Source organism: Leuresthes tenuis, unplaced genomic scaffold, assembly GCF_036924035.1.
Source record: "Leuresthes tenuis unplaced genomic scaffold, fLeuTen1.0.hap1 SCAF_6, whole genome shotgun sequence".
In the NCBI taxonomy this organism is placed as follows: domain Eukaryota; kingdom Metazoa; phylum Chordata; class Actinopteri; order Atheriniformes; family Atherinopsidae; genus Leuresthes; species Leuresthes tenuis.
Window position 1 is genome coordinate 25,580,843 of NW_027325360.1, and position 25,526 is coordinate 25,606,368.

At 40.1% G+C, this 25,526-nt stretch overlaps 1 protein-coding gene across 10 annotated transcripts in view; it reads left to right on the plus strand.

The window, feature by feature from the left end:
* Positions 1-3,354: 3,354 nt before the first annotated feature.
* fbrsl1 (fibrosin-like 1) overlaps positions 3,355-25,526 on the plus strand; it is a 260,510-nt gene continuing 238,338 nt past the window's right edge. For 6 of the 10 annotated variants that reach the window (XM_072388444.1, XM_072388443.1, XM_072388445.1 and 3 more), the window contains exon 1: positions 3,356-4,623. In XM_072388444.1, the coding sequence (XP_072244545.1) occupies positions 4,321-4,623 (303 nt within the window). In that variant the 5' untranslated portion in view covers positions 3,356-4,320. Of the gene's footprint in view, positions 4,624-25,526 lie in introns of all 10 variants that reach the window. The other 4 variants (XM_072388437.1, XM_072388438.1, XM_072388442.1 and 1 more) reach the window with 1 other exon arrangement.

Below are 25,526 nucleotides of genomic sequence, written 5' to 3' on the forward strand. Positions count from 1 at the left end.
GCTGTTGATTAAACCACAAACTGCATTAAGCAAGGGACTATATTGAAGTGTAAATGATATGCATCAGATGTTAAACTTGGTCTTTCTTGCAGCTGGTATGAAAGGAAAGATGAAAATAACCAGGTGAATAGCACATACATGTTTGATCTATAGAACGTTTCTAGAGCTGGAGACGGTATCATTTTTATGTGTTTAAAACACTGTAACCACTGTGAGTAAACCCTTCTCTGTTTGAGCAGCTTTGAAAGAACTAATTCAGTAAGGAGATTAAAAAATGAAGAACAGGTATGGGGAGAGGGCCGTGCAGAAGAGGAAAGAGATTACCTCTGTTTCTTCCATGCTACTATTTGCTGTGAGCCTAATCCATAGCTACAGACTCTGAGCTCCCACATCGCAGTCACTCAAACACTAGTCTCTTTGAAATGCTTAGCCCCGGCTGCTGTGAAAGCTGAGCAGAGAGCCTGTCATGCTTTTATGACGTATAAGTGGAAGAATTGTTTTTCTTTGGGTCAATGGCTGCGATAAGGATCCATTTAATGTCGCTGAGGTCAAGGTACTTCTTGCTTTAGGTTATTTTCCACTGAGATACAATGTTTCTAAGAGTGGACATATGCTGTCGACTTGGAATTGAGAGCTGGGACATCTAAAGCAAGTAATAACACACAAATTGATTTGCTATTGCCACACAAACACACCATGTCCTTTGTAAACTATAGCTCCACAGAAATCAATACTCCTAGATTTCGCACTAGAACATTAGACAGCTGTAAGATTCACAAATCCCTACACTGCTGAAATAAAAAGACATTCTCTTGGTGTCATTACTTTTTTTGTCTACATCCTGTTCGTACATTGGCACCAGCTTTGGTGACCATTTCTTTTATGGATTGTATGGTGTAAGGCGATGAATGTGGTTATGGAAAACTAGGTTGAGTAGATGCATGATTAAGATCATGCCTCTAAGTAAAATATTAGGTACAGCGCCTTACTGAAGTATTCGCAGCATATCTTTGCCCGTCAAATTCAAGATATCTTTTGCAGTACAGCTGTGAGGCTCTTGAGGTATGTCTAAAGAGTTGTGCTTCTAACCACTGGCATTTTTGCTCTTTCATTAACACGGAACCAAACTGAATTGCTTTTGGTGTAGAGCAATAACAGTCATAACATAGATTCATAGTCAGTTTGACGTCTGTTTTTTAAAAAAAACATATTTCCCCTTGAAATGATTGAGTTTTGCTTCAGCGGTATCTTAGGGCCATTGTTATGCTAAAAGATGAACCTCTATGCAAGTCTCAGTTCTTTGAAAGACACAAATTTGCCTATATTTAAAGCATCATCCACCATTCATTCAAATCTAACCCCACAGCATGATGCTACCGCCACCAAGTTTTACTGTGTGGTGATGGTGCCCTCTGGATAATGACAGGTGTTGGATTTGTACCATCTGCAATATTTTCCTTCATGGCAATGGCAGTTTCATTTATATAGAACATTTCATTACATGTTAACTCAATGTGCTGAGCAAAGGCAAAGTATTGGAGAACCACACTTATAAGAGAACATAAGACCACACACATAACAAATTTACACAGGAAAAATAAGGTTCAGGTTCACGTGAAAAATAATCACATACACAGTTATTAATTCTGGGCTTGTGTAAATGAGATGGTTTGAAGTTTAACTTTGAAAGCAGACCTAGTTGTAATGGACCTAATTTTGATAGCCAGAATATTCAGTTTTTGTCTCATCAGAACAGAGTACCTTCCCCCAAACTCCAAACAAAAGACTTTGACTGCTTGTGTTGTTACCTCAATGAATATTGGCCTCCTTGCCAGGTCGGTAAGTTTTAGTGGGCTGCCCTGTCTTGGCCGGTTTATTGTGGTGTCATTTTCTTTCTATGTCTAATAATGGTTTTAACAGTGTTAAGTGGAATATTCCGAGTCTTTTATATCAGATTATTAGCCATCTTTAATCTGTACAAATTTAGTTTGTGACATGTTTGGAGAGCTCCGTGACCTTGAAAAAAAGCCCCAAATATATATATATACATATATACATCCTGATCATATATATTTGGAGCTTTTTGTCTATTAAGTTAAAATCCCCATAGCAACTCAACTTGACAAAAGGCACAACTGAACAAGGCACAGAATCAAGGAGCTCTCCAAACTGGTTACAAACTAAATATATGTGTGTGTGTACATATATAAATGGCAAGTGTTGAATTGTGCTGCAAGGAACTGTGACTGTTCAGCCATTCAATTATTTGACATTATCTGAATTGCCTTAACTACATGACAGTAACTTTATGAAGTTCAAATAACCATAGTAGCAAGCTTACTTTATTTACACACAAAGTAAGAGAAAAGACTTCCAGTTAAGTAAAGCATCATGCAAATAGTAACCAGGCATTTACAAAATAGGCACTACTTCCTTGACTACTAACTGAAGTATTGTTAATATATTTTCCTCTGAAAATCAGCTTGACCTGCAATCCTTCAATTATCCTGTCTAAATAATAATTAGGTGGATTATAGATTTTCAAACTTAAACTTAACTTTAAGATTATCCTGCAGTCAATATGTTTGTATTATGGTCAGATACAGTAATTATTGTATGACTTTTGCATATGAAGAAGAAGTTTTGCAAAAGTGTCTATAACACTGTAGGTGGAGTTAGAGTTCCAGTAGGGGCAGGGAAACCTGTAATGGAAATAATTGTTACACAATACAGTGATTATATAATGTCATTAGCCTAATTCCTACTGATGAAAGGCAGATAGATTAAGCTGTGCTTTACTTTACACAGGATTCCCTGGAATTCCCTGAGGGACCCCTTCAAGTCCCCATGCTGCAGAGTGGGAACCACACAAATCTACCTCCAAGCTTTAAAAATCTGGGGGCAGGGTAAGCATGCCATCCCATATTTCAAATATTTACTGTGTGCTCATGACGCTTTCCTCAATTTGTGTTGTATGCTGGGGAATTTAGAGCGAATGATGGTCAGATCCAACAGGATGGAGAAGCTGTCAGAACATGACTGATGCGTGGAAGTATGTCTGTGTGTGTCCTGGATTTTCCTACAAGTGACAGCATATACTGTCACTGGGAAACTCGTGATGTGGCATCAGCTCTGGCAATAAAAAAAGTGCCATGTGTGACAAAATATGCCCAACAGAAAGAGAGAATAACTCCCCTCCCTCAACCCCAACCCCGCTTTTTCTTCTTTTTCTATTTTTTTACACCAGCTTCCTTCCTTTGGTAAATTGTAGGGCAGAGGTGGCGGAAATACGTCAGTTATGTGGGTTCTCTGAAGCTTGACTGCGTCTCTTAATTTCGGATGAAGGGAACGTGAAAGGGGGGCGGAGGGGGAGAGGAGATTTTAATCACTCCTGTCGCTTTAAGGACACTTATCAAAGCCTTATTATGCGAATTGAAAATACCATGAGCCACTGAGCAACTGAGCAGTCAGGGGACGGACTGGAGTGGATTTATGGGAAACTCAACATTATCAGAGCTTGAGGAGACCGCTTCGTCGCCTTATGGAGTTTGATTACACACTGGATGGTTGGCTTATTCGGACGGTTCGGGTCATTTAGGAGATATTGCGCATAAGTAGCTCTCAGACTTGGGATCCTTTTGCCCCTGGAGCGCAGAGAGGAATATGGTTTAAAACTCAACGCGTTGCCTACGGGATTATTCACTCATTCTACAGCCAAAATCGATACTTGTACGTCCGTTTTGTTTCGGACGGATAGTATCCCGAGCTCTGTGTATGACAGCCGTGGATCATGGATTGGGGTGGTGGAAAACAACAACGGCCAGCGACATGATTTCTCTGCGCTGTCTGCGGTATGCTGCGTGGTCAGGCTTTTGCATCGCTTGTTCTCATTCTCTTGCAACAAAAGTTACAAAGCGAGTGTAATGTGTGGATTTGAACTGTTTCGCCGTTTTGCACCTGCTTTAACGGACACCGCGTCGACGTAGTGCTGATTCGTGACAAAATAACGTGCGGGATCCGCGCCGCTTCGCTCTCTCTGCCGCCTGTGTGGGATACTTGAACATTTGCCTATCGTAATGGAGATCGGGGAGGTTTATAGTCAAGGTCACTGAGTGTGTAAAGGCTGTATTTTCGCCGCTATTTACACGCACACACACAGCGCTATCTCCGCGTTATAGCGCAGCCTACGATTCTCGGTCCAGCGTGTGTTATTTGTTATTACACGGTGCAGCAAGCGTGTAGGCGTGCACGTCCTGTGGAGTTACATTTTCAGTTTTTTTGTTTGTTTGTTTTTTTTTTTTTACATTGCAAGCTTTCTACATGGATGCTAAACTGAAGCAGGGTCGGAGATGCCGGACCAAGCGGGAGAGGGTGCGGAGGTTGCGGGAGGCAGGGAGCAGAGACGCCCGCAGCCCCAACCCCAACTCCTCCTGCTCCGACAGGGAGGGACACAGTCCGGGGAGAGACACCGCCTCCCTGTCCGGTAAAAAGGCGCCGCACCCCGCAGCCGCCACCAGAGCCCCGCGCCCCCCTCGGCGGAAGAGACGGGAGTCCAGCTCACAGGAGGAGGATATCATTGATGGATTTGCTATTGCCAGTTTCATCAGTCTGGACCGTCTGGAGGTAAATAGGAGCTGATCATTACCTGTTATATTTGTGTGCCTGCGTTCTTAATGAGTGGAGCGGTTGTCAAAGTGGAGGTCTTTGAGGCCAGCAACGAGAGGACTGGTCTAATTTGTCACTAATTTAGTTGAGATGATGCTAATTAGACAGTGCGTGTGGATGGCTCTTTTAATCAGCTGATAGTGGAGATTAGAGTGTCTCGGGTTCACATCCTTTCAAGGTGTTCCTGGTCAATTATTGGCTTAATTATCAGGGCTATTGACAGCTGTGCAGCTCAGTATATGTTTTTGTTTTTGTGGTGCCAAGCATCTGGGTTGTGTCTGCTTGGAGCCCCTGTCATGGAAGTGTTTGGCAGCTACTGCAGCACACTGCTCAGATCATTTACTCTCGGAAGTTTTGTTTCTGAGAAGTTAATTATGGAGAGCATATGGTTTGTTGAGAAAAATAAACAGGTGTTGTTGTGTCACTTGTGTCAGAGGCTTGTGTTGTTTCAAATTCTGATTCACTATGAGTAATCAGTGCGCTCTTGACATTTTGCCCTTTGATAAACTGCCTACTGCACCGTTCATCTGTTACAGGCTGATATGCCACATGTTGATATGTCTGTTCCTGTCATTACTCTGCAGCATGTTGGATGTCAGAGGATGATTTCAGGCAGAAAGGAGGTTCCCTTGTGACCTCCTCCTTTATTTGTTTCCTTTATCTCATTATGTTCCAAATGACAAATAAAACATTGCTCCCTGTGGGATTAAACAGGCAGACTGACAAGGAAGGCAAGCTTGATTTTTTTTTCTTTTTTCCAGTTGCTCATTCTGGGAATAGCACTGCTGTTGTTGATATGAATCGCTGCTTTTAAAAGACAGAACTAAGTTGTCCTCTGCAACCCCATTTGGAAGCCCACGGTTCATAATATGGCTTACACCAAAATCCAATCACAACCTCCCATGTAAGCTGAGCGTTGGCAATAACCAGCCATGATTGACTCCTGCCTCCCACAAGGTGCTTCATCAGTATAAGTTTGGAATGCTGACCTGAAATATCACCCTTTACGACAAGATTTACTCGCTAAAAACTAAGAATCAGTTCTCTGGCTCCCATCTGTTCTGTTCCCGTCAACCTGTTTGGGACAGCTATGATTGTGATGCCATTTGATTTATGTTAGCCTCTCACAGGCCCTTTTTGATGATTTAGTTGGAAATTACTGGATCAAAAAGTGGGATAATTCTCCAAGTTAGTTCCACAGTTAGGCTACAGCAGTTTTTCTCCATATTTAAACTAGTTACATGTTACTGAATATGCATAAAATGTGTGTGACTACACTGTCCTGTGTTGTTGCATGTGAATTGCGGGAGTATTTCTGCTCTTTGTGCTACATGGCTGCCATTTCTGACAAATGCTGACCTGCTGACTGTGAAACACTTTGAAGATGTCACTGCAGCAAAGTGCCTCTTACCAGTTTCCTCTGCCAGCACACTGGTGTCTCCACTGCCATCAACTCAGTGTCCTAATGACTGGTTGCAACATTCTTGTGGGTGTTGTTATGCAGTGTAGTTCACAAGTGGAATATCAGTAATGCTCGACGCTGCTGTGGACGTTGAGTCTTTGAATAAATTTCACTTGCGTGTTTTATCAGAGTAAAAACGCTACCTTTTTGTGTTGGATTGGGAGGAGAAGCTGGATAATTATCCATATTTTGTTTTATACATCTCCCAGCAATAATAGTTGTCTTAGTCAAGTGCTAAATCCATGTTGAGTGAACACAGAGAATAACAGTGTGCTCTGCATAGAAGCTTATGTTTCAAGGCTAAGCAAATGAGGCATGATATGGCTCTATGTGAAATGATAGTGGCATGCCAGCTACTTGCTGGTAATTGGTCTGATTTGCATGCAAATGGAGTGTGCTTGTTAAAGGATGTTGGTGGATTGGGTAGAATTAAAAGAGGGGACGTGCACAGTTTTTGTGTGCGCTACCCTTTGATTTTTGTGCATATAGAAAATGAATTGAGTGTGTTGACTTAATACAACTTTCATATTCTGTTTACTGGAAGTGACAACAATAACAACATTTGTTTCCAGTTAATAAGCTGCACCACTGAGAGTGAATGCGCTCTTAAAAGCCCGTAGCCTCTGGAAACATCACATCATTGGCTATGACTCATGCTTTCACCGACTCACTATGTGGTCGAGTGGCGCTCATGACCTACACTACCTGCGCTAATTACTCATCAATTATGAGGAGGACACAGCAGCCAGGGAATAGCTCTGACCTGATGCATCATGCTCAGATAAGCCAGCACAGCCTCAAAGGAGCTGGCATGTGGTCCTCTTAACCTCTTTGAAGTGTCTGATGGTCAGTGTCGTTACGTTTATGTCAGGCAATTTTGACATCTTTGCAAAATACCAGTATTTACTTGTATATAATCGCTCTTTAATATATTTTCCTTTTATTTTAAGCATTTCAGAATAAACATATTTCATTTAAATCCATGTGAAGTTTGGGAAACTCATTTTTTGAATGTCTGCAACCTTTGTCTCTTCATAAGCTGAGGTTATAAGTTTCCTCCAGAGCACTATGACTCTAAACGCCCTCAGTTAGTTGGCATTGTTGATATGCCAGCTATGCACAGATAGGATCAAACTCCCATGATGAAGGCTTAGTCTGTTAGCCTGCTCCCAGGAACCTGTTTCATTACAGCCTACAGCAATTTACAGCTACGGCCGCATTTGATTATGTCGTGTTTATTTGCTTTGAATCCCCTGGTTTCTCATCGGAAAGCCGCTTACTTACCTGTGCAAATCGGCTATACACACACAGCTGTGGTGATTTGTCGCAGGCACCTTATCATGATTAGAAAAATGCTCGGGATGATTTAGTGATGATTCACGCAGAGTCAGTCTGCTACTGTGGGCTTTTGGAGGGACAACTGTACAGCAACGGTAGTATGTTCATTTTGTATGGAAAGTATTTGGAAAATGCATTTCTATTCTTTTAGTGATGCCTCAGTGGAAATAACTGCAGAACTGACAAATGAAAGAAATTTACATCAGAGAGTTGAATTATAAAACATGGGAATACATTTCTGGAAAACCAATCTTCTGGAAGTAAAATGTTTCCACCTGACAGCAGTGCTGTAAAATAATTTACAGTCAAGGCTTAAATCCGCCAGAAGTCTCCCTGTAGGTATCAAACAAGTGAGCAGATAATAAAATGACACAATTATCCATCTGCCACAGTATTAATAAGATGTTTGATTTGCCTCATTTGGTGTGTGAGTGACTTCGGAGTGGCAAATCCCTTATTGTTAATCCACAATCCTTCTGTTCATCTGCTTTACACGAATTTACAGATTTGTTTGGGTTTTTCATTCCGTAGCAGGAGTTTCTAAATTCACTCTAATAGGGATTTGGGTTTAGTTGATTTAGTGATATTACAACAGTGCCAGTGGCAAGAGGCCGATAGGTCAGGGATTTTGGAAAAAACAAGCTCATACATCAAAGTTGTTGATGGGCTCTGCAGTCTGTCTTTTTTTTTCTGGATGGCTGTTTTTTCCTGCACTTTTATACAGTAATCATCACCTGCTGTTGGTCATTGAAGCAGCTTTGGTGTGCATTATGGGTATCGAACGGCCCCTGCCTAAGGGGAACTTGACAGTAGCTGTTAGGGAAGCTTTGACTTAATTTTTTCAGCCTGTATGTTGGCAACCAATGCATGCATATGTTGTTACATTTCATCAGGTGCTGTGATGGAGTCCTCAAACGGAGCAGCAGTTAGAAAAATAGTTACCTAAAATAGCAACACTATTGTTAGCACCACTTTTCAACTATTATTCTTCTTTAACAGCTTACACTCAAAGACAACAGTTCAAGTAAGACAATAATGCTCCAAAGATAGTAGACAGGCACCCTGGCAGCTCTTCTGTTGTCACCCTGTGATCATCAGCTGGAGGTGATGCCTTCTTGACATTAACAGTTTAGAAAAGATTTGAAATAGTCTTGAAAATCCCACAATTTCACATCTTTTTCTCGTGGTCAGCCTTGTGTTTCTGCTCTGTCGATTGCTACTTCAATAACACGGAGCAAACCGATACTGACACCTGAAGCCACAGCAGACTTTGCTTTAGTAAGATGTTTTGCCTCCGTGGTGAGGCAGCAGATTTGTTGCAGAGGTTGCAGCAATCTTGCTTCGTGTTTTCACTCTCCCCCGACAGTGATAGCGCTGTGCATCATATGGCGGCACTGACAAACAACTCCGGCTTTAATTAACAAGGCAGCCCCCCGAGGCTCCGCTGCTCATTGGCTGACGCATCCCACGGAGAGAGCTTTCTTAATGCCAGTGGGATGTCCCCAGGCCCTGGCTCTCTCTAACTATCACATGCTGTAGGCAACAGCATGGTTGATAAATGCACAGTCACACTCACAAGCCTTCCCCCTCTCTAGCTCTCTCTCACACACAGAAACACACACTCAGCATTGAACCTCCACAACCTCCAGCATCTGTCAAAACCATTGACCAGTGACCTAAATATATCCACCCAAGGAAGGTTCTCGTGTGTTGTGGAAGTGTGATGATGTTGATCAGAAAATTAGGAATTGCAAGAAGTGAACATTTTTTAACCAACTGAACTTCAGATTATTTTTAGATTGTGTGCTTGGCCTATATAAATTCAGTTAGAAATGACAATACCTGTCATTTTCCCTTAGAAATTCAGTTTACTGTCTGTAAGAAATCCTACAAATGACTAAATTAACTTAATTAAAACTGAACAGAAGTTACTGAACAGGTTCACTGATAATCCATATTTTATTAAACTATGATAAACTGAGGTATCAGTTTACATTTGATTATGCTAGTGAAGACTTGATAGCACGATTTGGCACTGATCATCATTTACTGCCTTTTGTTAAAGATTTTAGGAATAGAAACAGATTTTCAGTGTCAAACTCTCCAAATGTTAAATGTTTTTTGTCTTTTTAAGTTTTAAAAAGACACCCATTGGTGAGTCGAAATGAAGTATTACGTTAAAAACAGATTTTGACCTTGTTATTGGAGTGTGTGAAAAACAAAGTACACTCCACGATTCAATAGCTTGAAGAACCACCTTTAGCTGCAATAACTTGAACTTATCATTCTCTGTGTGATGTTTCTCACATCATTGTGAAGCAGAAGGGGACCATTTTTCTTACCTAGTTGCTTCAGTTTATTGAGGTTGGCTGGGATTCGTTTTTTTACCGCTCTCTTGAGGTCCCAATACAACATTTTGACTTTGACCGGGTTATTGCAATACCTTGATTCTTTCATTTTTCAGCTTTACCTGGTTGTATGAACCAGTTTGGGCCAAACTTTAGCTGTTTGACAATTATCCTGACTTTTAACCCTTCAGTGTTCTGGTATACAGGAGTCCATGGTGGACTGAATGAGATGTGCAGAGACGAGCCCAAATCATCAGCCCTCCACTAACATGCTTGACAGATGGCATTAGGTGTTTGTGTTGATATGCTGTGTTTGGTTTTCTCCAAACACCAACTGTACATACAATGAAATAAACTCTACATTCTGACAGTTTCAAGTTATTCCTCAGCTCAACAGCTGCCGGTGACACAGCATAGTAATGTGCCAGTGAAAGCAGAGATGAGCACACCAAGCTAGCAAGCAACATGCCAGCAATTCCTGATAGAAACATTCACAAAATCAGCTTGGGTATGACACAGTTGTCAAACTTAAAGGATACACACATATTTCATTTTTAATAAACAATGCATTTACATCCATACAATATAAAGGAACACTGTTTGTTGACATGAAAACTCCACAGTACCTTTAAATATCCCTCAGCTAAGATGTTTGTAGTTGAAGAGTCTCTGAGCACATTTTTTTGCCAGCTTTTGGTACTTTACAGTTTCTAAATCAGTGTTACTTCTAAGTTATAAGGAAAAGAGAGTTCTCTGTGATTGAATAATCATAGATTTATTTGTGTTTTCCTCATTTCCAAAAGGGTGGGAAGTATTTAGGTTATGCCTGATTTCTCTGTTGAATTGTTTCTTAAACACTGTCAGTTGTCTGTTTAGAGGAATCGTTCCACAGGCTGAATGCTGCAGCACTTTGAAATAAGAGCCTCTTTGTTTTCAGGTGCTGCCGAGGAGCAGCTGAGACATGGAGCCTCTACAACGTAGCTGACACATATTAAGTGGCACATAAAAGCACGTGGGTAGCTTGTTGTAGGCATATGTATCCATTTCCTGCCTGTCGTCCTGAGCCGTCTTCCATCTTCCTGTCTCAGTGTTTTCATTGCGGTGAATGACAGGATGTAATTATGCTGTGATTAAGATGCTGTCTCTGAGCCTGCAATGGATTAAGAGCTGCACTGTTTGAAGGTTTCCCCGGTAATTATCATCTACTGAGTTGTCCCCCATTTTTGCCTTTCGCAACCCCTCACCAGTTCCTCGCCTGCATGATTTATGCGTGGTATTAAACATTGTTAACACGACACATTTCTTTTTGAGTAGTTTGAGAAACAGAACTGATTTGGAGATAACCTCTCAGTAATCATATTTGTCATTCAGATTAGGTATTTTCCAGCCCTATGATTTTGGTTGATATATGATGTAGTACTTGGCCGCAGACACCCTGAATGAATGACTAACACATGAGGGCTGTGAAGGATTTACAATAAAAATAATGAAACCTAAATAGAGAGGGCACCCTTTAAGTGGCTCATTAAGTAATGGCTGTTTTCCTTTTCAGTTGTGTCATACGCTGACAGAGAGCGAAGAGAGAGCTCTGAAAGCCTGGCTTGCTTCAGCCTTCACATCATTTGAATCCCTTTTCAGCACTTTGTTTGTGTGTGAGGCGAGGTCATTTTTTCCAGCCTTGGAGACTTAGCACAAAGGTCTGTTGACTGGTCTTACTGAGTTGTGTGCAATGGGGGAGAAGTATTAATAGTGATTTCAGCAAAGCTCTCCTGTAAACCAAGGTTAACACTCACTTTGTGAAAGAAAAGGGGGAAAACATTTTTTTAAACAGTTCAGAGCCAGAGCAAACTGTTGTGACAGTAAAATGAAGACAGCCTCCCTGCTTCTGGGTTCCTCTAAGAAAACACCATCAATGCTGTCAGCAGGCTTGTTATTATTACCTTCTTAACCTTTTTTTCTGTGGTGAAAGTTCAGGAGAGTGAGACTGATCTATCCTCATAGTAGTATAATTGATCAAAATGTGATTTAAACAAAATGTTTGGTACATCTAATGTAAAACTTTGAATATAAATTTGTCCATGATTACTATTAATGGCTGTCCCTTTGTCCAAAAAATAGATCAAACAAAAATAAACTATTTATATTGTGCTGTATCAGGCTGTGACATCACACTCACCTAACAAATTGAATGTTATCTTTATTGAACAGCTATACTAATGCATCAGAATCGTAGAAACATTAACGGTAATAACACCTTTAACTTGTAATGCACTTTCCATTCATACTGACGGGCTCAAAAACATTTCTGATACTGCCAACTAGACACACAGTCCCGATCAAGTCAAGTTCAGCTCCGTCTTCTCCGTCTTCTTGAGTTTTTCAATTCTGAGACGCAGCTCCACGCAGACATGAACAATTTTGCAGTGATATGTTACAGAGATAAGGAACACATTCTCTATGGTTGTAGTACACCGAACGTGTTTATATCAAGCTGTTTAAAGTTCTTAGAGCCGCGGAGTGAACAGAATATTCTCTACAGAAACAGTTCTACTTTCTCTCTGAGCCAAATTAAAATCCAAGTAAACGATTCCATGAGTAAAATTAGTTAATGATGCTAGGCACTGAGATTGAATTGACTTCTTTATTAAACCAAGGAAAAATGGGGAATTAAATCTTGTATAAATATATATAAAAAGAAGAACAAATAAAAAGGTACATTTCATGTGAAAGAAGCTCCTCTTCATTGTAAAAGGACATTGAGGTGCATCTTTAGACGCATTGAATCATTAATAAGTAACCAAATAAACTCTTGACGCATTTTTAAAAGCTTGTGGGCTAAAGTTAAAAGAAATACTTTGATATTTTTTAAGTGGGTTGTATGAATTACTTATGAGCTATCAGTGTCTTTCCTGCAGTTGACTGTGGCGTTGCTACCGTGTTGAGAAGGTGTAAAAGGTTAAAAAAACTAAATAAATAACGAAGTAAGCAACTGTGTGATGCAAAAAAGGCACAATTTCCACAATATAGCATTCACTCAAACTGTAGTTACATTTATATATAAAGGTTTTAAAGGGTTAAAGTCTGTGTAAAGTTGTAATAATTGTGTTCTCACACCATAGAAAAACACGTTAAAAACTATCCACACAAACTTAAATACTAAGAATAGACAAAGAGAAACACCCAAGCAAAAAGTTGTTGGTTTGTCCACTGACATGACTTTACAGCTGTGGACTAATTTACTTACTATCACCATCTAAGCACACCAGGGAACTGTAAATCCCTTAATCACACAGGGATTGTGCTGTAATGCTTCAAAAGTAGATGAAAATGAGTTTTAGTTGGCTTAGTGATGATGTCACGGTGTTGGGGATGAGGTATTTTAGGTCCAGAGAGTACCTTGAAATATTTCTGAGGACAGCAATTGAAACCACGACAGGACGTGAAAAATCTCTACAACAGTTTAAATAACACAATTTAAGGCTTTTAAAGGCCAAGGGATGACTCTACATCATGCTGGTACAAATCTCAGGTCCACAAAAACAACATGCACTTTACAAATCATCCTGCAGTTCGAAGGAGGGCCTCATTTCAGATGCGTGACTCACACACTTGTGACATTGCACAAATTGTCATTCTGCATGTTTTCTTAATAGCTCACTCTTGGTAAGAAGGTAAATAGCCTTAACAGTTCTCAACATGCTCCTCTGCAACCAAAATGCTATCAATACCAGCTCTGAGGGGAATTGTCTGTATACTGTAGGCCAAGTGATGCTGACAACAGTTGCTCAGCACACAAATCCCCGTCTGAAATATTATGCAGTGATATGTTTGGCTGCATTTTATTAGAGCTCTTTGTTTGTTGGTACGTTGATTGTATTTACAGCATTTTCTGTGTGTCTGTGTGGGTGCAGGCAAGGCCAAATAAGGATTGCTGCTTCAGTGTTTTGTATGATAGCTTTGGCAGGCACAGCACAAGTCATGGCCAAGATAATAGAGCTTAGATAAGAGACTGGTTATGCAATGTGGAATTTCTCTCTTTCCCACTGCCACTTCTGCTCCATTCACTGTCTGGATGACATTTGCCTGACAACTCTGGGTTCAGCTGCCACACTTAGTTCCCCTGTCAGAATGAAGCACACTGTCAGCCATCCACACTTTGCTTGTGGAGTCTGAATAACTGCTTTGCAGGTGGAGTTGATGAGGGGTTTGTCATCGCTGACAGTGTAAGAGACAGGAACAATAGTTTGCCACTGTGTCTGGATGATTACTCTGACATCGCTGGTCATTGGAATCCACTTATGAAAAGACTTGTAAAGAAGACCCAGCATCCTTTTGATTGAATTATTCTTTTGAAAGCATAGTATTGTTTTGTTTTGACAGTTTTGACACATTTCAACATTATTCAATATGTATTCAGTTTCATCACTCTCACGGGACAGATTCTAATTGTTTAAGTCTGTTAAGATGCAGTACTCTTCAGCTAATTGTATATTGAATTAACTGTGACTGACTCAAGTAATTAATAGCTTCTGTGCTGGTCATTAATCAATATTGCAGATAGCTTAAATTGTATATAATTGAGGACAACATCTACAGGAGTTGTTCAGAGTTGGCAGGGCTTGAAGAAGTTAGTTTCCAAAAGTGTTAGACAACTCACAGTATGTGCATTTCCACAGCTCAGATGAGCCTGAAAGTCACCATTGGTCTTCAATTAAAGATTAGATCAAAAAGTCAGGTATAAAGTAATAATGTTATTTGTTGTGGCTTGATCTGTCCAACCACGAAGCCTGAAATTTTGTTTAGCGATCTACGAAGGTCACAGAGAAGTTAAAAAGGATGTTATGGAAATGAAGGGAGCTTACTTACTGTGTCCCCCTCTCCATGGCAATACTGACTTAATGTTAACAGTTGTTTATAGCCCTTTTTACACTGGTTAAAAAACCTGCTAACACCCTCAAACATCTGGTTCCTGAGTGCGGTGTGAAAATGTTTAATTGGCATTCAGTCCTGCATCAAATGACTCAGCCGTAGACATGGGTTTAATTTGGTTCCAGCTTGGCTCTGCATCAGTTCAGACATTACACCCGGGTATACACACTAATTTTCTCTGAGGATGCGGCATCCAGGCTACAGAAAAGGGCTTTTTTTTAGCAGAAATACATGTTTACTGTCCATGATCGCACAAAAGGAGGCTCTGAAACTAACAACAATAATCCATGGACAAAAAGTGATGACAGGGAGTGATTTTCTTTTAATTTAGTCCAATTTATTTCTTACATTTTTATCTGTTGTCAAGACAGTTAGAAGTCTGTTTCCCTCAGTGGGGCTGACCTCCTAGGTCCGGTCAAACAGGAAAATAGTCTGATTATTTTAGAATCATGATTATCAGAGACACAGTCTGTTGGATCCAGTGCAATGTCATCAAATTCATTTTGCCGTAGTGACACACCTGTCCTCATGTTTAAATAACCTGTTTGAATGCATGACTTTTGATGTGATGAACAGTCTATGCAAGCATCCACCATGACAGATTGTTTCACAAAACTTGATAACCTAGAAGCCACTGGTGGTTAAAATGTAAACTTGTCCCATTGTCCAGGCAGCTCCTGTGCTTCTTCTGTGAGTGAAATTACTCTGAAAATATGAACAAATTATTGTATTAGTCTTAGGACAAGATTTCAACCAAAAGTAACTTGTTGCTAAAATATTAAAATGACTTGATACACGAGACTTGAAATCCATGGACTATCAGCAATACACCCACCAAAAGTGAAGAAGCTCTCATGAACAGCTGTTTGGAGGTATAAGATCTTATTAAACTTAGAAGAATTCAGGTTCCTGCAGTGACCATATTGTAGTCATAATGCTTCTGTTGAAGTCATCACTATTTAACAGTCTCGACTTGACGCCAGCTCAGAGGGTCACTTTATGAATCCTCAGAAAGTCTATGAAAGTCAATGTAAGAGCTTTGCGCTCTGCAGAGCATTTAGGAAGAATGCTTTTGAAATGTAATGGGATATATAGGAAGGCATATGTAACATAGACACTCCAGTAAAATCTGCAAGGACAAGTTAAGCTCTTTCACCCAGAGTGATATGGATGGCAGATCTGCCAAAAAGAGCTACAGTTAGAATTTGATTTGTCCCCATCTCTGTCCAGAAGGAACTTACATGTACTTCCTTTTTTTTTCTTTTAATACGCAGGTTGTTTACCCATAGATCAAAGGCTATAAAAGGCATCTGCTCACCGTTTTTCCAAACAGGCTGTGCAGCTCATTTTAGAAGGGCCACTTTGTCACTACATCTGAAACGAGGACACGCACCTTAGAAACAGCAGGGCTTTACCAAAGGAGTGGAAAGAGATCACAATTACACACACTCACACTTACACACACACAAACACATTCTCAGAGCCTGAGCACAAGGCCAGTTGTTGAGTCAATAAAGAAAACAGGCAGCGTGTGAGAGTGAGAGAACATAAACAGAGCTCTGCCAAGCTACCGTTTGCATTCCACATCTCCCGGCTTCGTAGCTCAGCAGCAGCTTTAGCCTCGAGTAGTTTAAACGCAACAATAATCACCGACACACTTATAATACAATAATACAAATATGACCTTTAAGTAAACATGGCAGCCAGTGTTTTAAGGAAGTGTGTGTGAATGTTGTATTTCATTTAATCGAGTAAACTGAAATATAGCTGTATTGTTAATAGAAGCTATTTATTAACAAGAAGATATTTTCCCTGCCTCAGAGTTTAGAAAAACATGAAACGAGTGCAACTATCTACAAAAGGAAGTCATCATTTTTTTTAAGTAAAACTAATTATGAAACTTATAAATAGAGGCACTGAAAAGTGATAGCTTTTCAGAGTTTCATTTTGCAATAAAGATAGAACATATTCAACCTAATTTCTAAATTTCTTTATAATTCCACGGATGAAGGTTGTGTCAATATTGCGAATACAAGTCAGAGCTAAGCTGAGCCTAAACCAGGTTCAGAGGGCAAGCATTCAGTTCTGGTATGTAGTGTGTAACCTACATGAAAGGTTAGATTCAAGAGTAGGGGCATGAAAATCATTGCTAGTCTTGGATGGATTTTTGTGGCAGTTGTGTATTACTCATCATCCAAGAATGTAATGATATCTCAAAACATAATCCCAGACCACACTATCAGTGAGAACTGCAAGAATACCACACAAGAGTACCACACAGTAGGGGTGGACGATATGGCAAAAACATCATATCACGATTTTTTTTTAAAATAAAATCACGATTTTGATTTTATCACAATCTTGAATTGAAAAATGAAAAACAGTGTTGCAGAAGTATTTTTGGCTTGGCAGCTTGAAGCAGGCGTTCGAACCCCTCCTTTTCTACCGTCTTGAACGGCACCATATCTTTTGCAAGATAAGAGGTAACTGCTTGTGTTACCGCTTTCTATCGCTTGCTTGACTTGTCATACCTTGAAGTGCCTTTGTCAAATGCCTGTGTTAATGTTGTCTGTTTTGGTCTTATGCTAGCCGCTGCTTACGCTAGCCGCTGCTTACGCTAGCTGCTGCCTACGCTAGCTGCTGCCTACGCTAGCTGCTGCCTACGCTAGCTGCTGCCTACGCTAGCTGCTGCCTCCGCCTGCGGTGCCGGTGCCGCCGGGCCCCTCGCTGTTTGACTCTCAGCATACTGTTTGGGATTCTTCCTCTTCAAGTGATTGAACAGTTCCGTCGTGTTGACACCCAACATGCGAACCGTTTCTGTGAAAACTTTGCAAATTATATTTGCTTGCTCTTGATCAACTGCGGAAAATCCAAACCAGTTCCATATAATGGAGGTGGAATTTTTTTGAGCGACCAACTCCTCCGTTTGGATTTCAGCCATGGCTCTCCATGCGGCTACTGCTGCACACACAAACAAGGAGGCAGGTAAGAAAGCGCGTCACTGCCCGTAATTCGCTGTGATTGGTCGATCAGGTTGACGACGTAATACATCTGGTGCATTGGTGCATCAGCACAGAACTGCAATTTATAGAATGTGCCTTAGACGATCCCACAATCTCTGCAGTTTGACAGATCGTTACGAATCGTCTTCACGTTACAATCGTTCACGATTTAATATCGTCATATCGCCCACCCCTACCACACAGTATGTGACACAGCAACTTTTTACACGCTAAGTAGTGCCCCATCATGATGAGTGAAGGGCATATATGTTTATTTGTCCAAGAACAGAGAACAAAATCTATCCTTGCGGAACTTTTCAAAACTGAACCACACGTCACTTTAGATTTCTAGTTCTCCGAGGTATCAGCAGGCAGGCAGGACAAGCACCGTTAGTCTATCTGCAGATATGCGGGAGTTGAGCATCCATCCCTTGCACCCCAACACAGAGTCAAATGAGATCACACCGCTTCCCAGACGCTTTGTTATCAGCTCCCTAATGAGACACATTGTGGGAATGAATACCTTCCTTCTCCTCTTGTCGACCTGCCCCATGGCTTGCCATCAGATCTTCAAGTGTGGAGGTGTGAAAGGAGCAGCGAGAGCAGCCATATACACACAGACACATACACAATAAGGGAGAGAGAGGGTTATACGAGAAAGAAAGAGTGTCATATTCCAGCTTCCTCCTTAATTGTTTCCTGGCAGCAAAGGTAAGCTTGTTCTGGGAGCATAAATCCTCCTATTTTCATTTATCTGCTCCAGGTGCTGATGAAACAATTCCCTCTGCTGGATAATCATATTTCCCCTTCCTGCTTGCCAAGACAACGAAAGAGAGATGAAGGCAACCCCCTGCTCTCTACCCATGCACATCCTGGCAGTCCTGGTGTGTGTGCAAATGGCTCTCCTTGGCGTTTCAATTTGCACAATAATGCAAAAGGTGGAAAACAGTTAGACTCACTGGCAGTTCACAACCAAGTATGTGTGTGTAAATACGCATGTGAGAGCTTGTTGCCATCCAGAGCAGATCAACCGTTAGTCGCCTATACATTTAATCAGCAAGTCAATCAATAAGCTTGCATGTAAGCGTGTTGGTCTCAGTGTGCAATGGTTAGAAAATCAGTTCAATCCATATTGAGTATATCAGATACTCTTCAGTTAACACTGATTAAGTACAAATAGTATTTTGAGCATGAAATTTCTGATTGGTATCTTTATATCTTACCACCCTCATCAGCTTATCAGTTCTCTCCCAGTGTTGAACAGACCATCATGAGGCAGTATTTTATGACTGTCAGAACAAACCTTTAATCCAAATAGCTTCCAGTCATTAAGTGGCCTGTGCATTGCTTTATTATTTATGAAGCCTATAAATGTATTTAAGGGTCATTTACCTTTAAAGACTTCTTCAAGCCTCTATAGCTACAGGCAGGAACATTGAAGTCAGTGCTGTTAGTACATGTTCATATTTGTGTTTAAAGATATTCCGGTTCATCATTTTTGGTATTGGTGAACAATTAAAAGAATGTTTTATTTGATGATTTCAGTTATAAGACCATCAATTTGTTAGACCAAGTGTTGACAGGAACTTCAAACTGTAGGCCAATACCACCCAAGCTGGAAGTGGGGCTTTATCAGCTGCACAGCCTTCTAGGCTTCATGTCATTAAGTAGTCCAGTCTGCTTTGCTAGCTTTGCAGCCAGATCCATGACAGGAATCCATACCAGACAAAAAGGGGAAAGTAAGCAAGTGTGTGTTTTTCACCCCCTTAAGCAAAACAGCTGGCATTGTTGGCAGTAGAAGGCACAATGGTGTCTCTGTTCAAAGCCAGCACAAGTGAAAGCTTGTCAGAGCTGAGGAAAGTGAGGGTGAAAAGACAGAAGGGGAGAGAGAAGCTCTTGCTCACAAAAGCAACCTGTTTGAATGCTGGTTGTGGTTATTTAATCTGTACTTGTACACCAGGCTGCTCCTGTCACAGCAGTTACCTTGCTGTGACAGGAGCATCCGTACAGGTAGTCATCCTGTTGTTCTTAACTGTTCTTCATAGAAGTATATGCTGTTAAAAATGTTAGACTTAGAGTAGCACCACTGTCTGTGAGATGTCCGAAATAGGATTCTAATATTTCTCTTCACTATTGCGCTTTTGATTGCTGCACTCTCTATATTTAGAAGGCCACGGAACACACCATGTTCTTGTTGGCATCTTGTTGATGTCTCTTTATTTTGCTGCTGGAGGTTTTACAGCCCATACAACATATTGAGTTCTTGTGACACATAGGCAGACTACATTCTTCTCCATCTAATTTGTAAGGCTGTGTTATGAGCACCAGCCAACCATAGCAGCTACATTGTTAGCACTGGATCATTTACCTGCTCATAACACAGCAGCATCTGTTGGAGACACCACCTGATGCACTAAATTGAAGTTATCATGGAAAATGTTTAACTTTCACACAAAGTTCACATTCATTGCCCTATTATGAGTACAACCTAATGTCATATCTGGATATATTGAGTCAAGTTGCACAGTACTGAGAGATCCAGCTTTTCTTTGCTGTATGATAGCCTTATCTGACTCCTTCCGACTGTATTACTGTAGATATGTTCGTGTTATTGCTGCTCTGCTGTAGAGTAGAATAACACATATATCAGCAGGCATTGATATATGTTTCTAAGTGGCACAAAGTAAACAACTTGCAGTGCTCTGTCTCTGGAGATTCCTGTAAAACCTAGCAGCAGATTTGGATTGTTTAAGCACATATTTGAAGACGCTGCGTAAGCATTACCATACGTACTGTACATGCTTGGCTTGCAGCCATAGTTGCCTGTCAACTGTATTCTTAACCTGACATCTGGTATTTATTGTATCTAGACATGTAACAATAGCTGCAGATGATTGATAAATTGCCAACCTCCACCTGCCCATTCCCTGCAAAGGCACATCTTAAGAAACAGTTGAAGCACTTGAAGATACTGGGCAAAAGCTAAAAAAGCATCAGACAAGTTCTACTTGTCTCTTAAGGGAGCTAGCATTCCTCAGCCCTAGTGATTTTATCTTATGCTTGATAGATTCATAAATGAGATGTCATGTTAAATTAAAATCTGGTTTGGCCACCCAAAAGACCACAAAGCTGCCTGTAGGTTCCATTCCAATTTGTGAAAAGTACAAAAACTATACAGATTCATCCTGCTGGATCTGGTGAGGAGATCCTGGACGTTTTAAAAGTCAGTGCAGTGATTTTAGATTAGTTTTAAGCGGTTCATTGTCAGAAAGACCCACATCTGGTTCGGGACTCATGGAGGCTTCATGGGCAAACTCTCCTGCTTTGGAAATGCTGCCTGGTTTCTTTACTGTGTTTGTGGTGGGTCTGAGAGGCAGCCTGTCAAAGCTAATCAGCCTGCAGCAGCTAGCTAAAAGCAGACATCCTGACTTCAGTGTTCACACTCAGGCACTCTCATACACAAACACACTCATGCACGCACAAATAAAGGCAGGCAAACAAACAGCCTCTAACATACATGTGTCTGCTCGTGTACTGCTTGTATTAAGAGAGAAAAAAATGTTTTTAGCACATTTTTCCTCTGCTTTTAAGTCTTTAATCGAGGCTTGGTTCATGGTGAATGACTTAACCTGCAAAGATACTATACAGCGCTCTTGTCATTGAGCTTAGGCCTCTCTGGGACTGGATGCCTTAAGACATTTATTCAAACATGATGAACTGTTGATCCCGCTGCTTCCTCCCAGCTCCTATAGTGCAGTGTTGCTACAAGAGGAGGAAAAGCGAAGGATAAATCTTTTTCTGTCTGCCTCACTGAACACAAGTATATTTAAAGCTAGTGCAGAAGAGGAGTATAGCAGTAGATAAATCACTTCTAACAATTGTGTCCTCTTCAGCATAGTCAAGCTGCAAATTTTACGGGAAATGTGGGCTAACAGCATATTGATGTTATTGTATCAGTCAGCAAGTAAATTGAGCTTATTCTTTTGTTGACATAAAAGGATGACTTCAGGGATTTATGGAAACGTTGTCAAAACCATACTACAAAAATAACTGTGTTATCTGTTCCAGTACCTCTAGCATACATAGTACTGTAAGATGGCTAAGGAGTTTGGGAAAATAAAATACTTCCAACCTGAGGAGTGTGTTTATATAAGTACAGCTTTATGTGTTTGCGTGTTATTTTGTGCTTTCACTATCAACATCCTTTCCTCTTCTAAAATGTATCCCTTACATTTTTGTTCCTCAAATTGGTGTGCTAGTTAGACTGGAAAAACTGGAATCAGCCCTGACTTATCAAGGATTATTCCCATATAGAAATCTTAGTAGAAGAGATTTGATGGACCAAGATAATTTGGAGATGTAGAGCCAATAATAATGAAAACTGTAACGAGAGGCATTGTAATAACAGCTATGAGTTATCTGTGGACAACAAAACCTCTGCCAGAGGGCTGACGAATTATACTGAGCTTGTTTATTGTTTGTCATTTGTGTCAGATTGTCCAACATTAGGCTGTATTAACACAGTTTCTATTCTACTTAGCAGATGATTGGATACTAGACTTTCACAACTCTTTCTAAGAAATAGAAAATGTAAATTAATTAAAAAAAATCTTGATCACTATTTATTGGAGTCTGAGTTATGGGGTTCAATAGCCAACTAACCAACTATTATCCTCACCTGCACTATTACTGACTCTGCTTATTATGGATGAATCAGGTCGTCTCCAGGATGCAGTCTGCTTTTGATAGCCCTCACACCTCTTTCATTAATTATTAGCTTTTTCTTCCCTCTGATACAGCAAATGTATGTTTCTTGAAAGTTTCTTCTATGAGCTTATGTATAACAAGTTTTTCAAAATTGGGACTGAATTATTAAATGCTAACAGAGTTTGTTATGTAACAGAAAGCATACATGATGATAGCTCACATAATAGGATAGCTACTTCTCTACTTCACAGTCATGGATATTTTTTATCATATTTGTGCATTTTTGAATGATCTCTTGTGGCTTGTCTGACATTTGTCCGACCATCTCAGTCCAACTTATTAGGATCTACGTTTCAGGGAAGATTAACTTTTATGTGAGTTTGATTGACAATGACTTATTGTGAGGTGTTGAGATATATAAAGTGTTGGGCATATAGAGAATTTCAACTAATAATGTTCGTAATTCATTTTTTTCATTTTGCAAAATTAAAGATCGATAATGTCAGCTATACAAGCTTTAATGCAACAACCGTTTTACATCTTTTCAGCATGTTGAAAAATTAGTTGAGAATCTTGAAAACAGTTTAGCACAAAACTCACCCAGTTTATACATAGAATGAAAATGATTAATATGTTAGATTAAAACATTCTTTAATGATACATGTGTGGAAATTGGATTACTGTATAATCAGAGAACAAAACACAAATGAGAAGAAGAAAAAATGTAAAATTGTAGAAATGAAGCTGGAGACACTGACATTTGTGTACTGTGCCTAAACTTTCCTTTATTTGAGGAAGGACTGCGGGATTTGATGTGGTGAAAGGGTCATATTGCTCCATGCTGTTCGCCTCCTGCCTGTGGTAGGAACAGAGCAGCAGTGATAGCGCAGAATAGCCTGGAGTAAATCTTTATTATCCCTGAAGGGCAATTTGCTTCCCAGCAACCAGTCACTTACACTTAGCAGATATGGAACAGGTGCAGAACACCTCATTACATAAACCCAGCAGCTAGTATGTTGCTTTTAGTGTGTGGAAAAAAGAGTTTTATGCAATATCTTGAATTAAGCTCATTGCTTTTTATATTAGTATTTTATGTTAGCACTGGGAAACTTATGTTGAGACATTCAACCCGGAGACCTCTCTCTTATGGCATCTCTGTCTAAGCAAAAGATGATATTCAGGATAATTTGGGATTTATATGATCCTCATTTACCAAATTTCAGGCTAACATGTTCTGAATATTTGAAATAAATGGCATTTTGGTTGAATGTGTTTGTGTGTGCAGATTGCTGTTCACAGCATTGTTTTGGTTACTGTAAGATTTTGGCTCCATTGGGTTTTATTGGTGCTGTTTGTCTTTGTAAGACGTTGGCGAATCGGAATGTTATTAGGAGGCTTATATTAGTAGCATAAGAATGGGGAGAGAAAGACAATTAAATCGTTAATAACAATTATTTGTAAAACAAAGAATTGTCTTCTAAAATTTCATAATCGCGGCAGCCCTAATCACATCTTTATTGTGCCTCTTGGTTACATTTTCATTACTGTTGGTGTTTTTTTGTTACCCAGCCCAGAGCAGTGTTTTTAGTGAGGACTGCTAGTTTGGGAAGTTTCCTTTGTGGTGGAAGTTTTAGCTGTTGAACAGTTGTCTGATTGACTGTTAATACAGAAAATTAATTGATTCATTCTAAAATTATACAGAGTATATTATGTTTTTGATAATAGATGAAGCTAGAAAGCTTTAACGTTGCAGGAACCATTATGGAGCAGTTCCCAAGCATGGTAGGGAACTGTTTTGAAATAACATATTTCTCTTTCCTGCACTTCAAGCTGCAGGTAAGCAACATCATTACTGTCATTTTGTAAAATGACTTTGCAGTTAAACCACATTCGACAAAACACGTTACAAATTAAATTTCAACCAAGAAGAAAGTGACAAGTACGGGAGTTTGAACTTTTTGCTTGGATTTGACAGAATTTTCTTTTTTTTTTATCACTGCTGGGACATTTCTTCTTCTAAATTTGCAATGAGTGGCTCTTTTGGTGGCTTAGTATTTTGATCAACTATGGGAAAAAATGCACTGGCAGGTTATAATGACACAGTATATTTTACTGTTCTTTCGATAAGAGTTTTAACATCTTTCATAAGTATGTGTGCTTGATAAGCTGCAGATTGTGTCATAATCGGCCACTGCTGCACATCTGACCCACTTTTCCAATGCTGTTTCATTCAAAGTGGCGGGGGGTTGAACAGCAAAATTTAATTTAACTCTTCATGTCAACAGTCGAGATATGTGAAAGCTTTGTACTGCAGCACTCAGAACTCAAAAATGTGAAAAGTGACTGAGCTGTCAGAAAGGTATCAAAATCTGGTGCTGAGTACCAGACTCATAGCTGTGTTTGAGCACTCTCTGATCCAAAATGTACTCATTTAACTCAATGATGCCATCTTTATCTTGAGCAGACAGTATTTCATTTTTGAGATCTTGAATTTTTTTTATACACTGGCGCAAAACAAAAACAACCTTTTTTTTAAACTAATCACTTAACATGCAGGATGTTTCTCACGTGAATGCAAAAATGTGGGCACGATCAAAGTATAAAAATTAACTTCACACTTTGCCAAAATCTTAACACGATCAAATTCTTTCCTCCAATTTGAGTGTCTTTGTGTTCATCCATTATCTGATCATTTCAGTCAAGACCTCTGTGCACTTCCTTGAAGCTTGAAACTGTGCAATCATGTTCAAGTTGAAGGGACACATTGAGTGCTCAGAACAACCATTCTCCTTATACTGTTCCCACAACAGGGAAGTGTTAAAAAGATTATTCTTTCCTCATCTCTGCACTTGTTCTTTGGCACTTTCTCCCCTTTCATCTACAATTACCCCCCCTCCCTCCCCCCACTGTGCCATCTTGCATTCTTCCCCCCGAGCGTCCTTGTCTGTGTCACAGTGAGTAGAGGCTATTGAGAAAAGAGGGGAGGTCAATAGTTTGTCTCCCCACCTTATAATTAATGTGACTCAGAGGCTGACAGAGTGAGTTTGGATGGCGGCAGCAGGCATGAAATGGCAG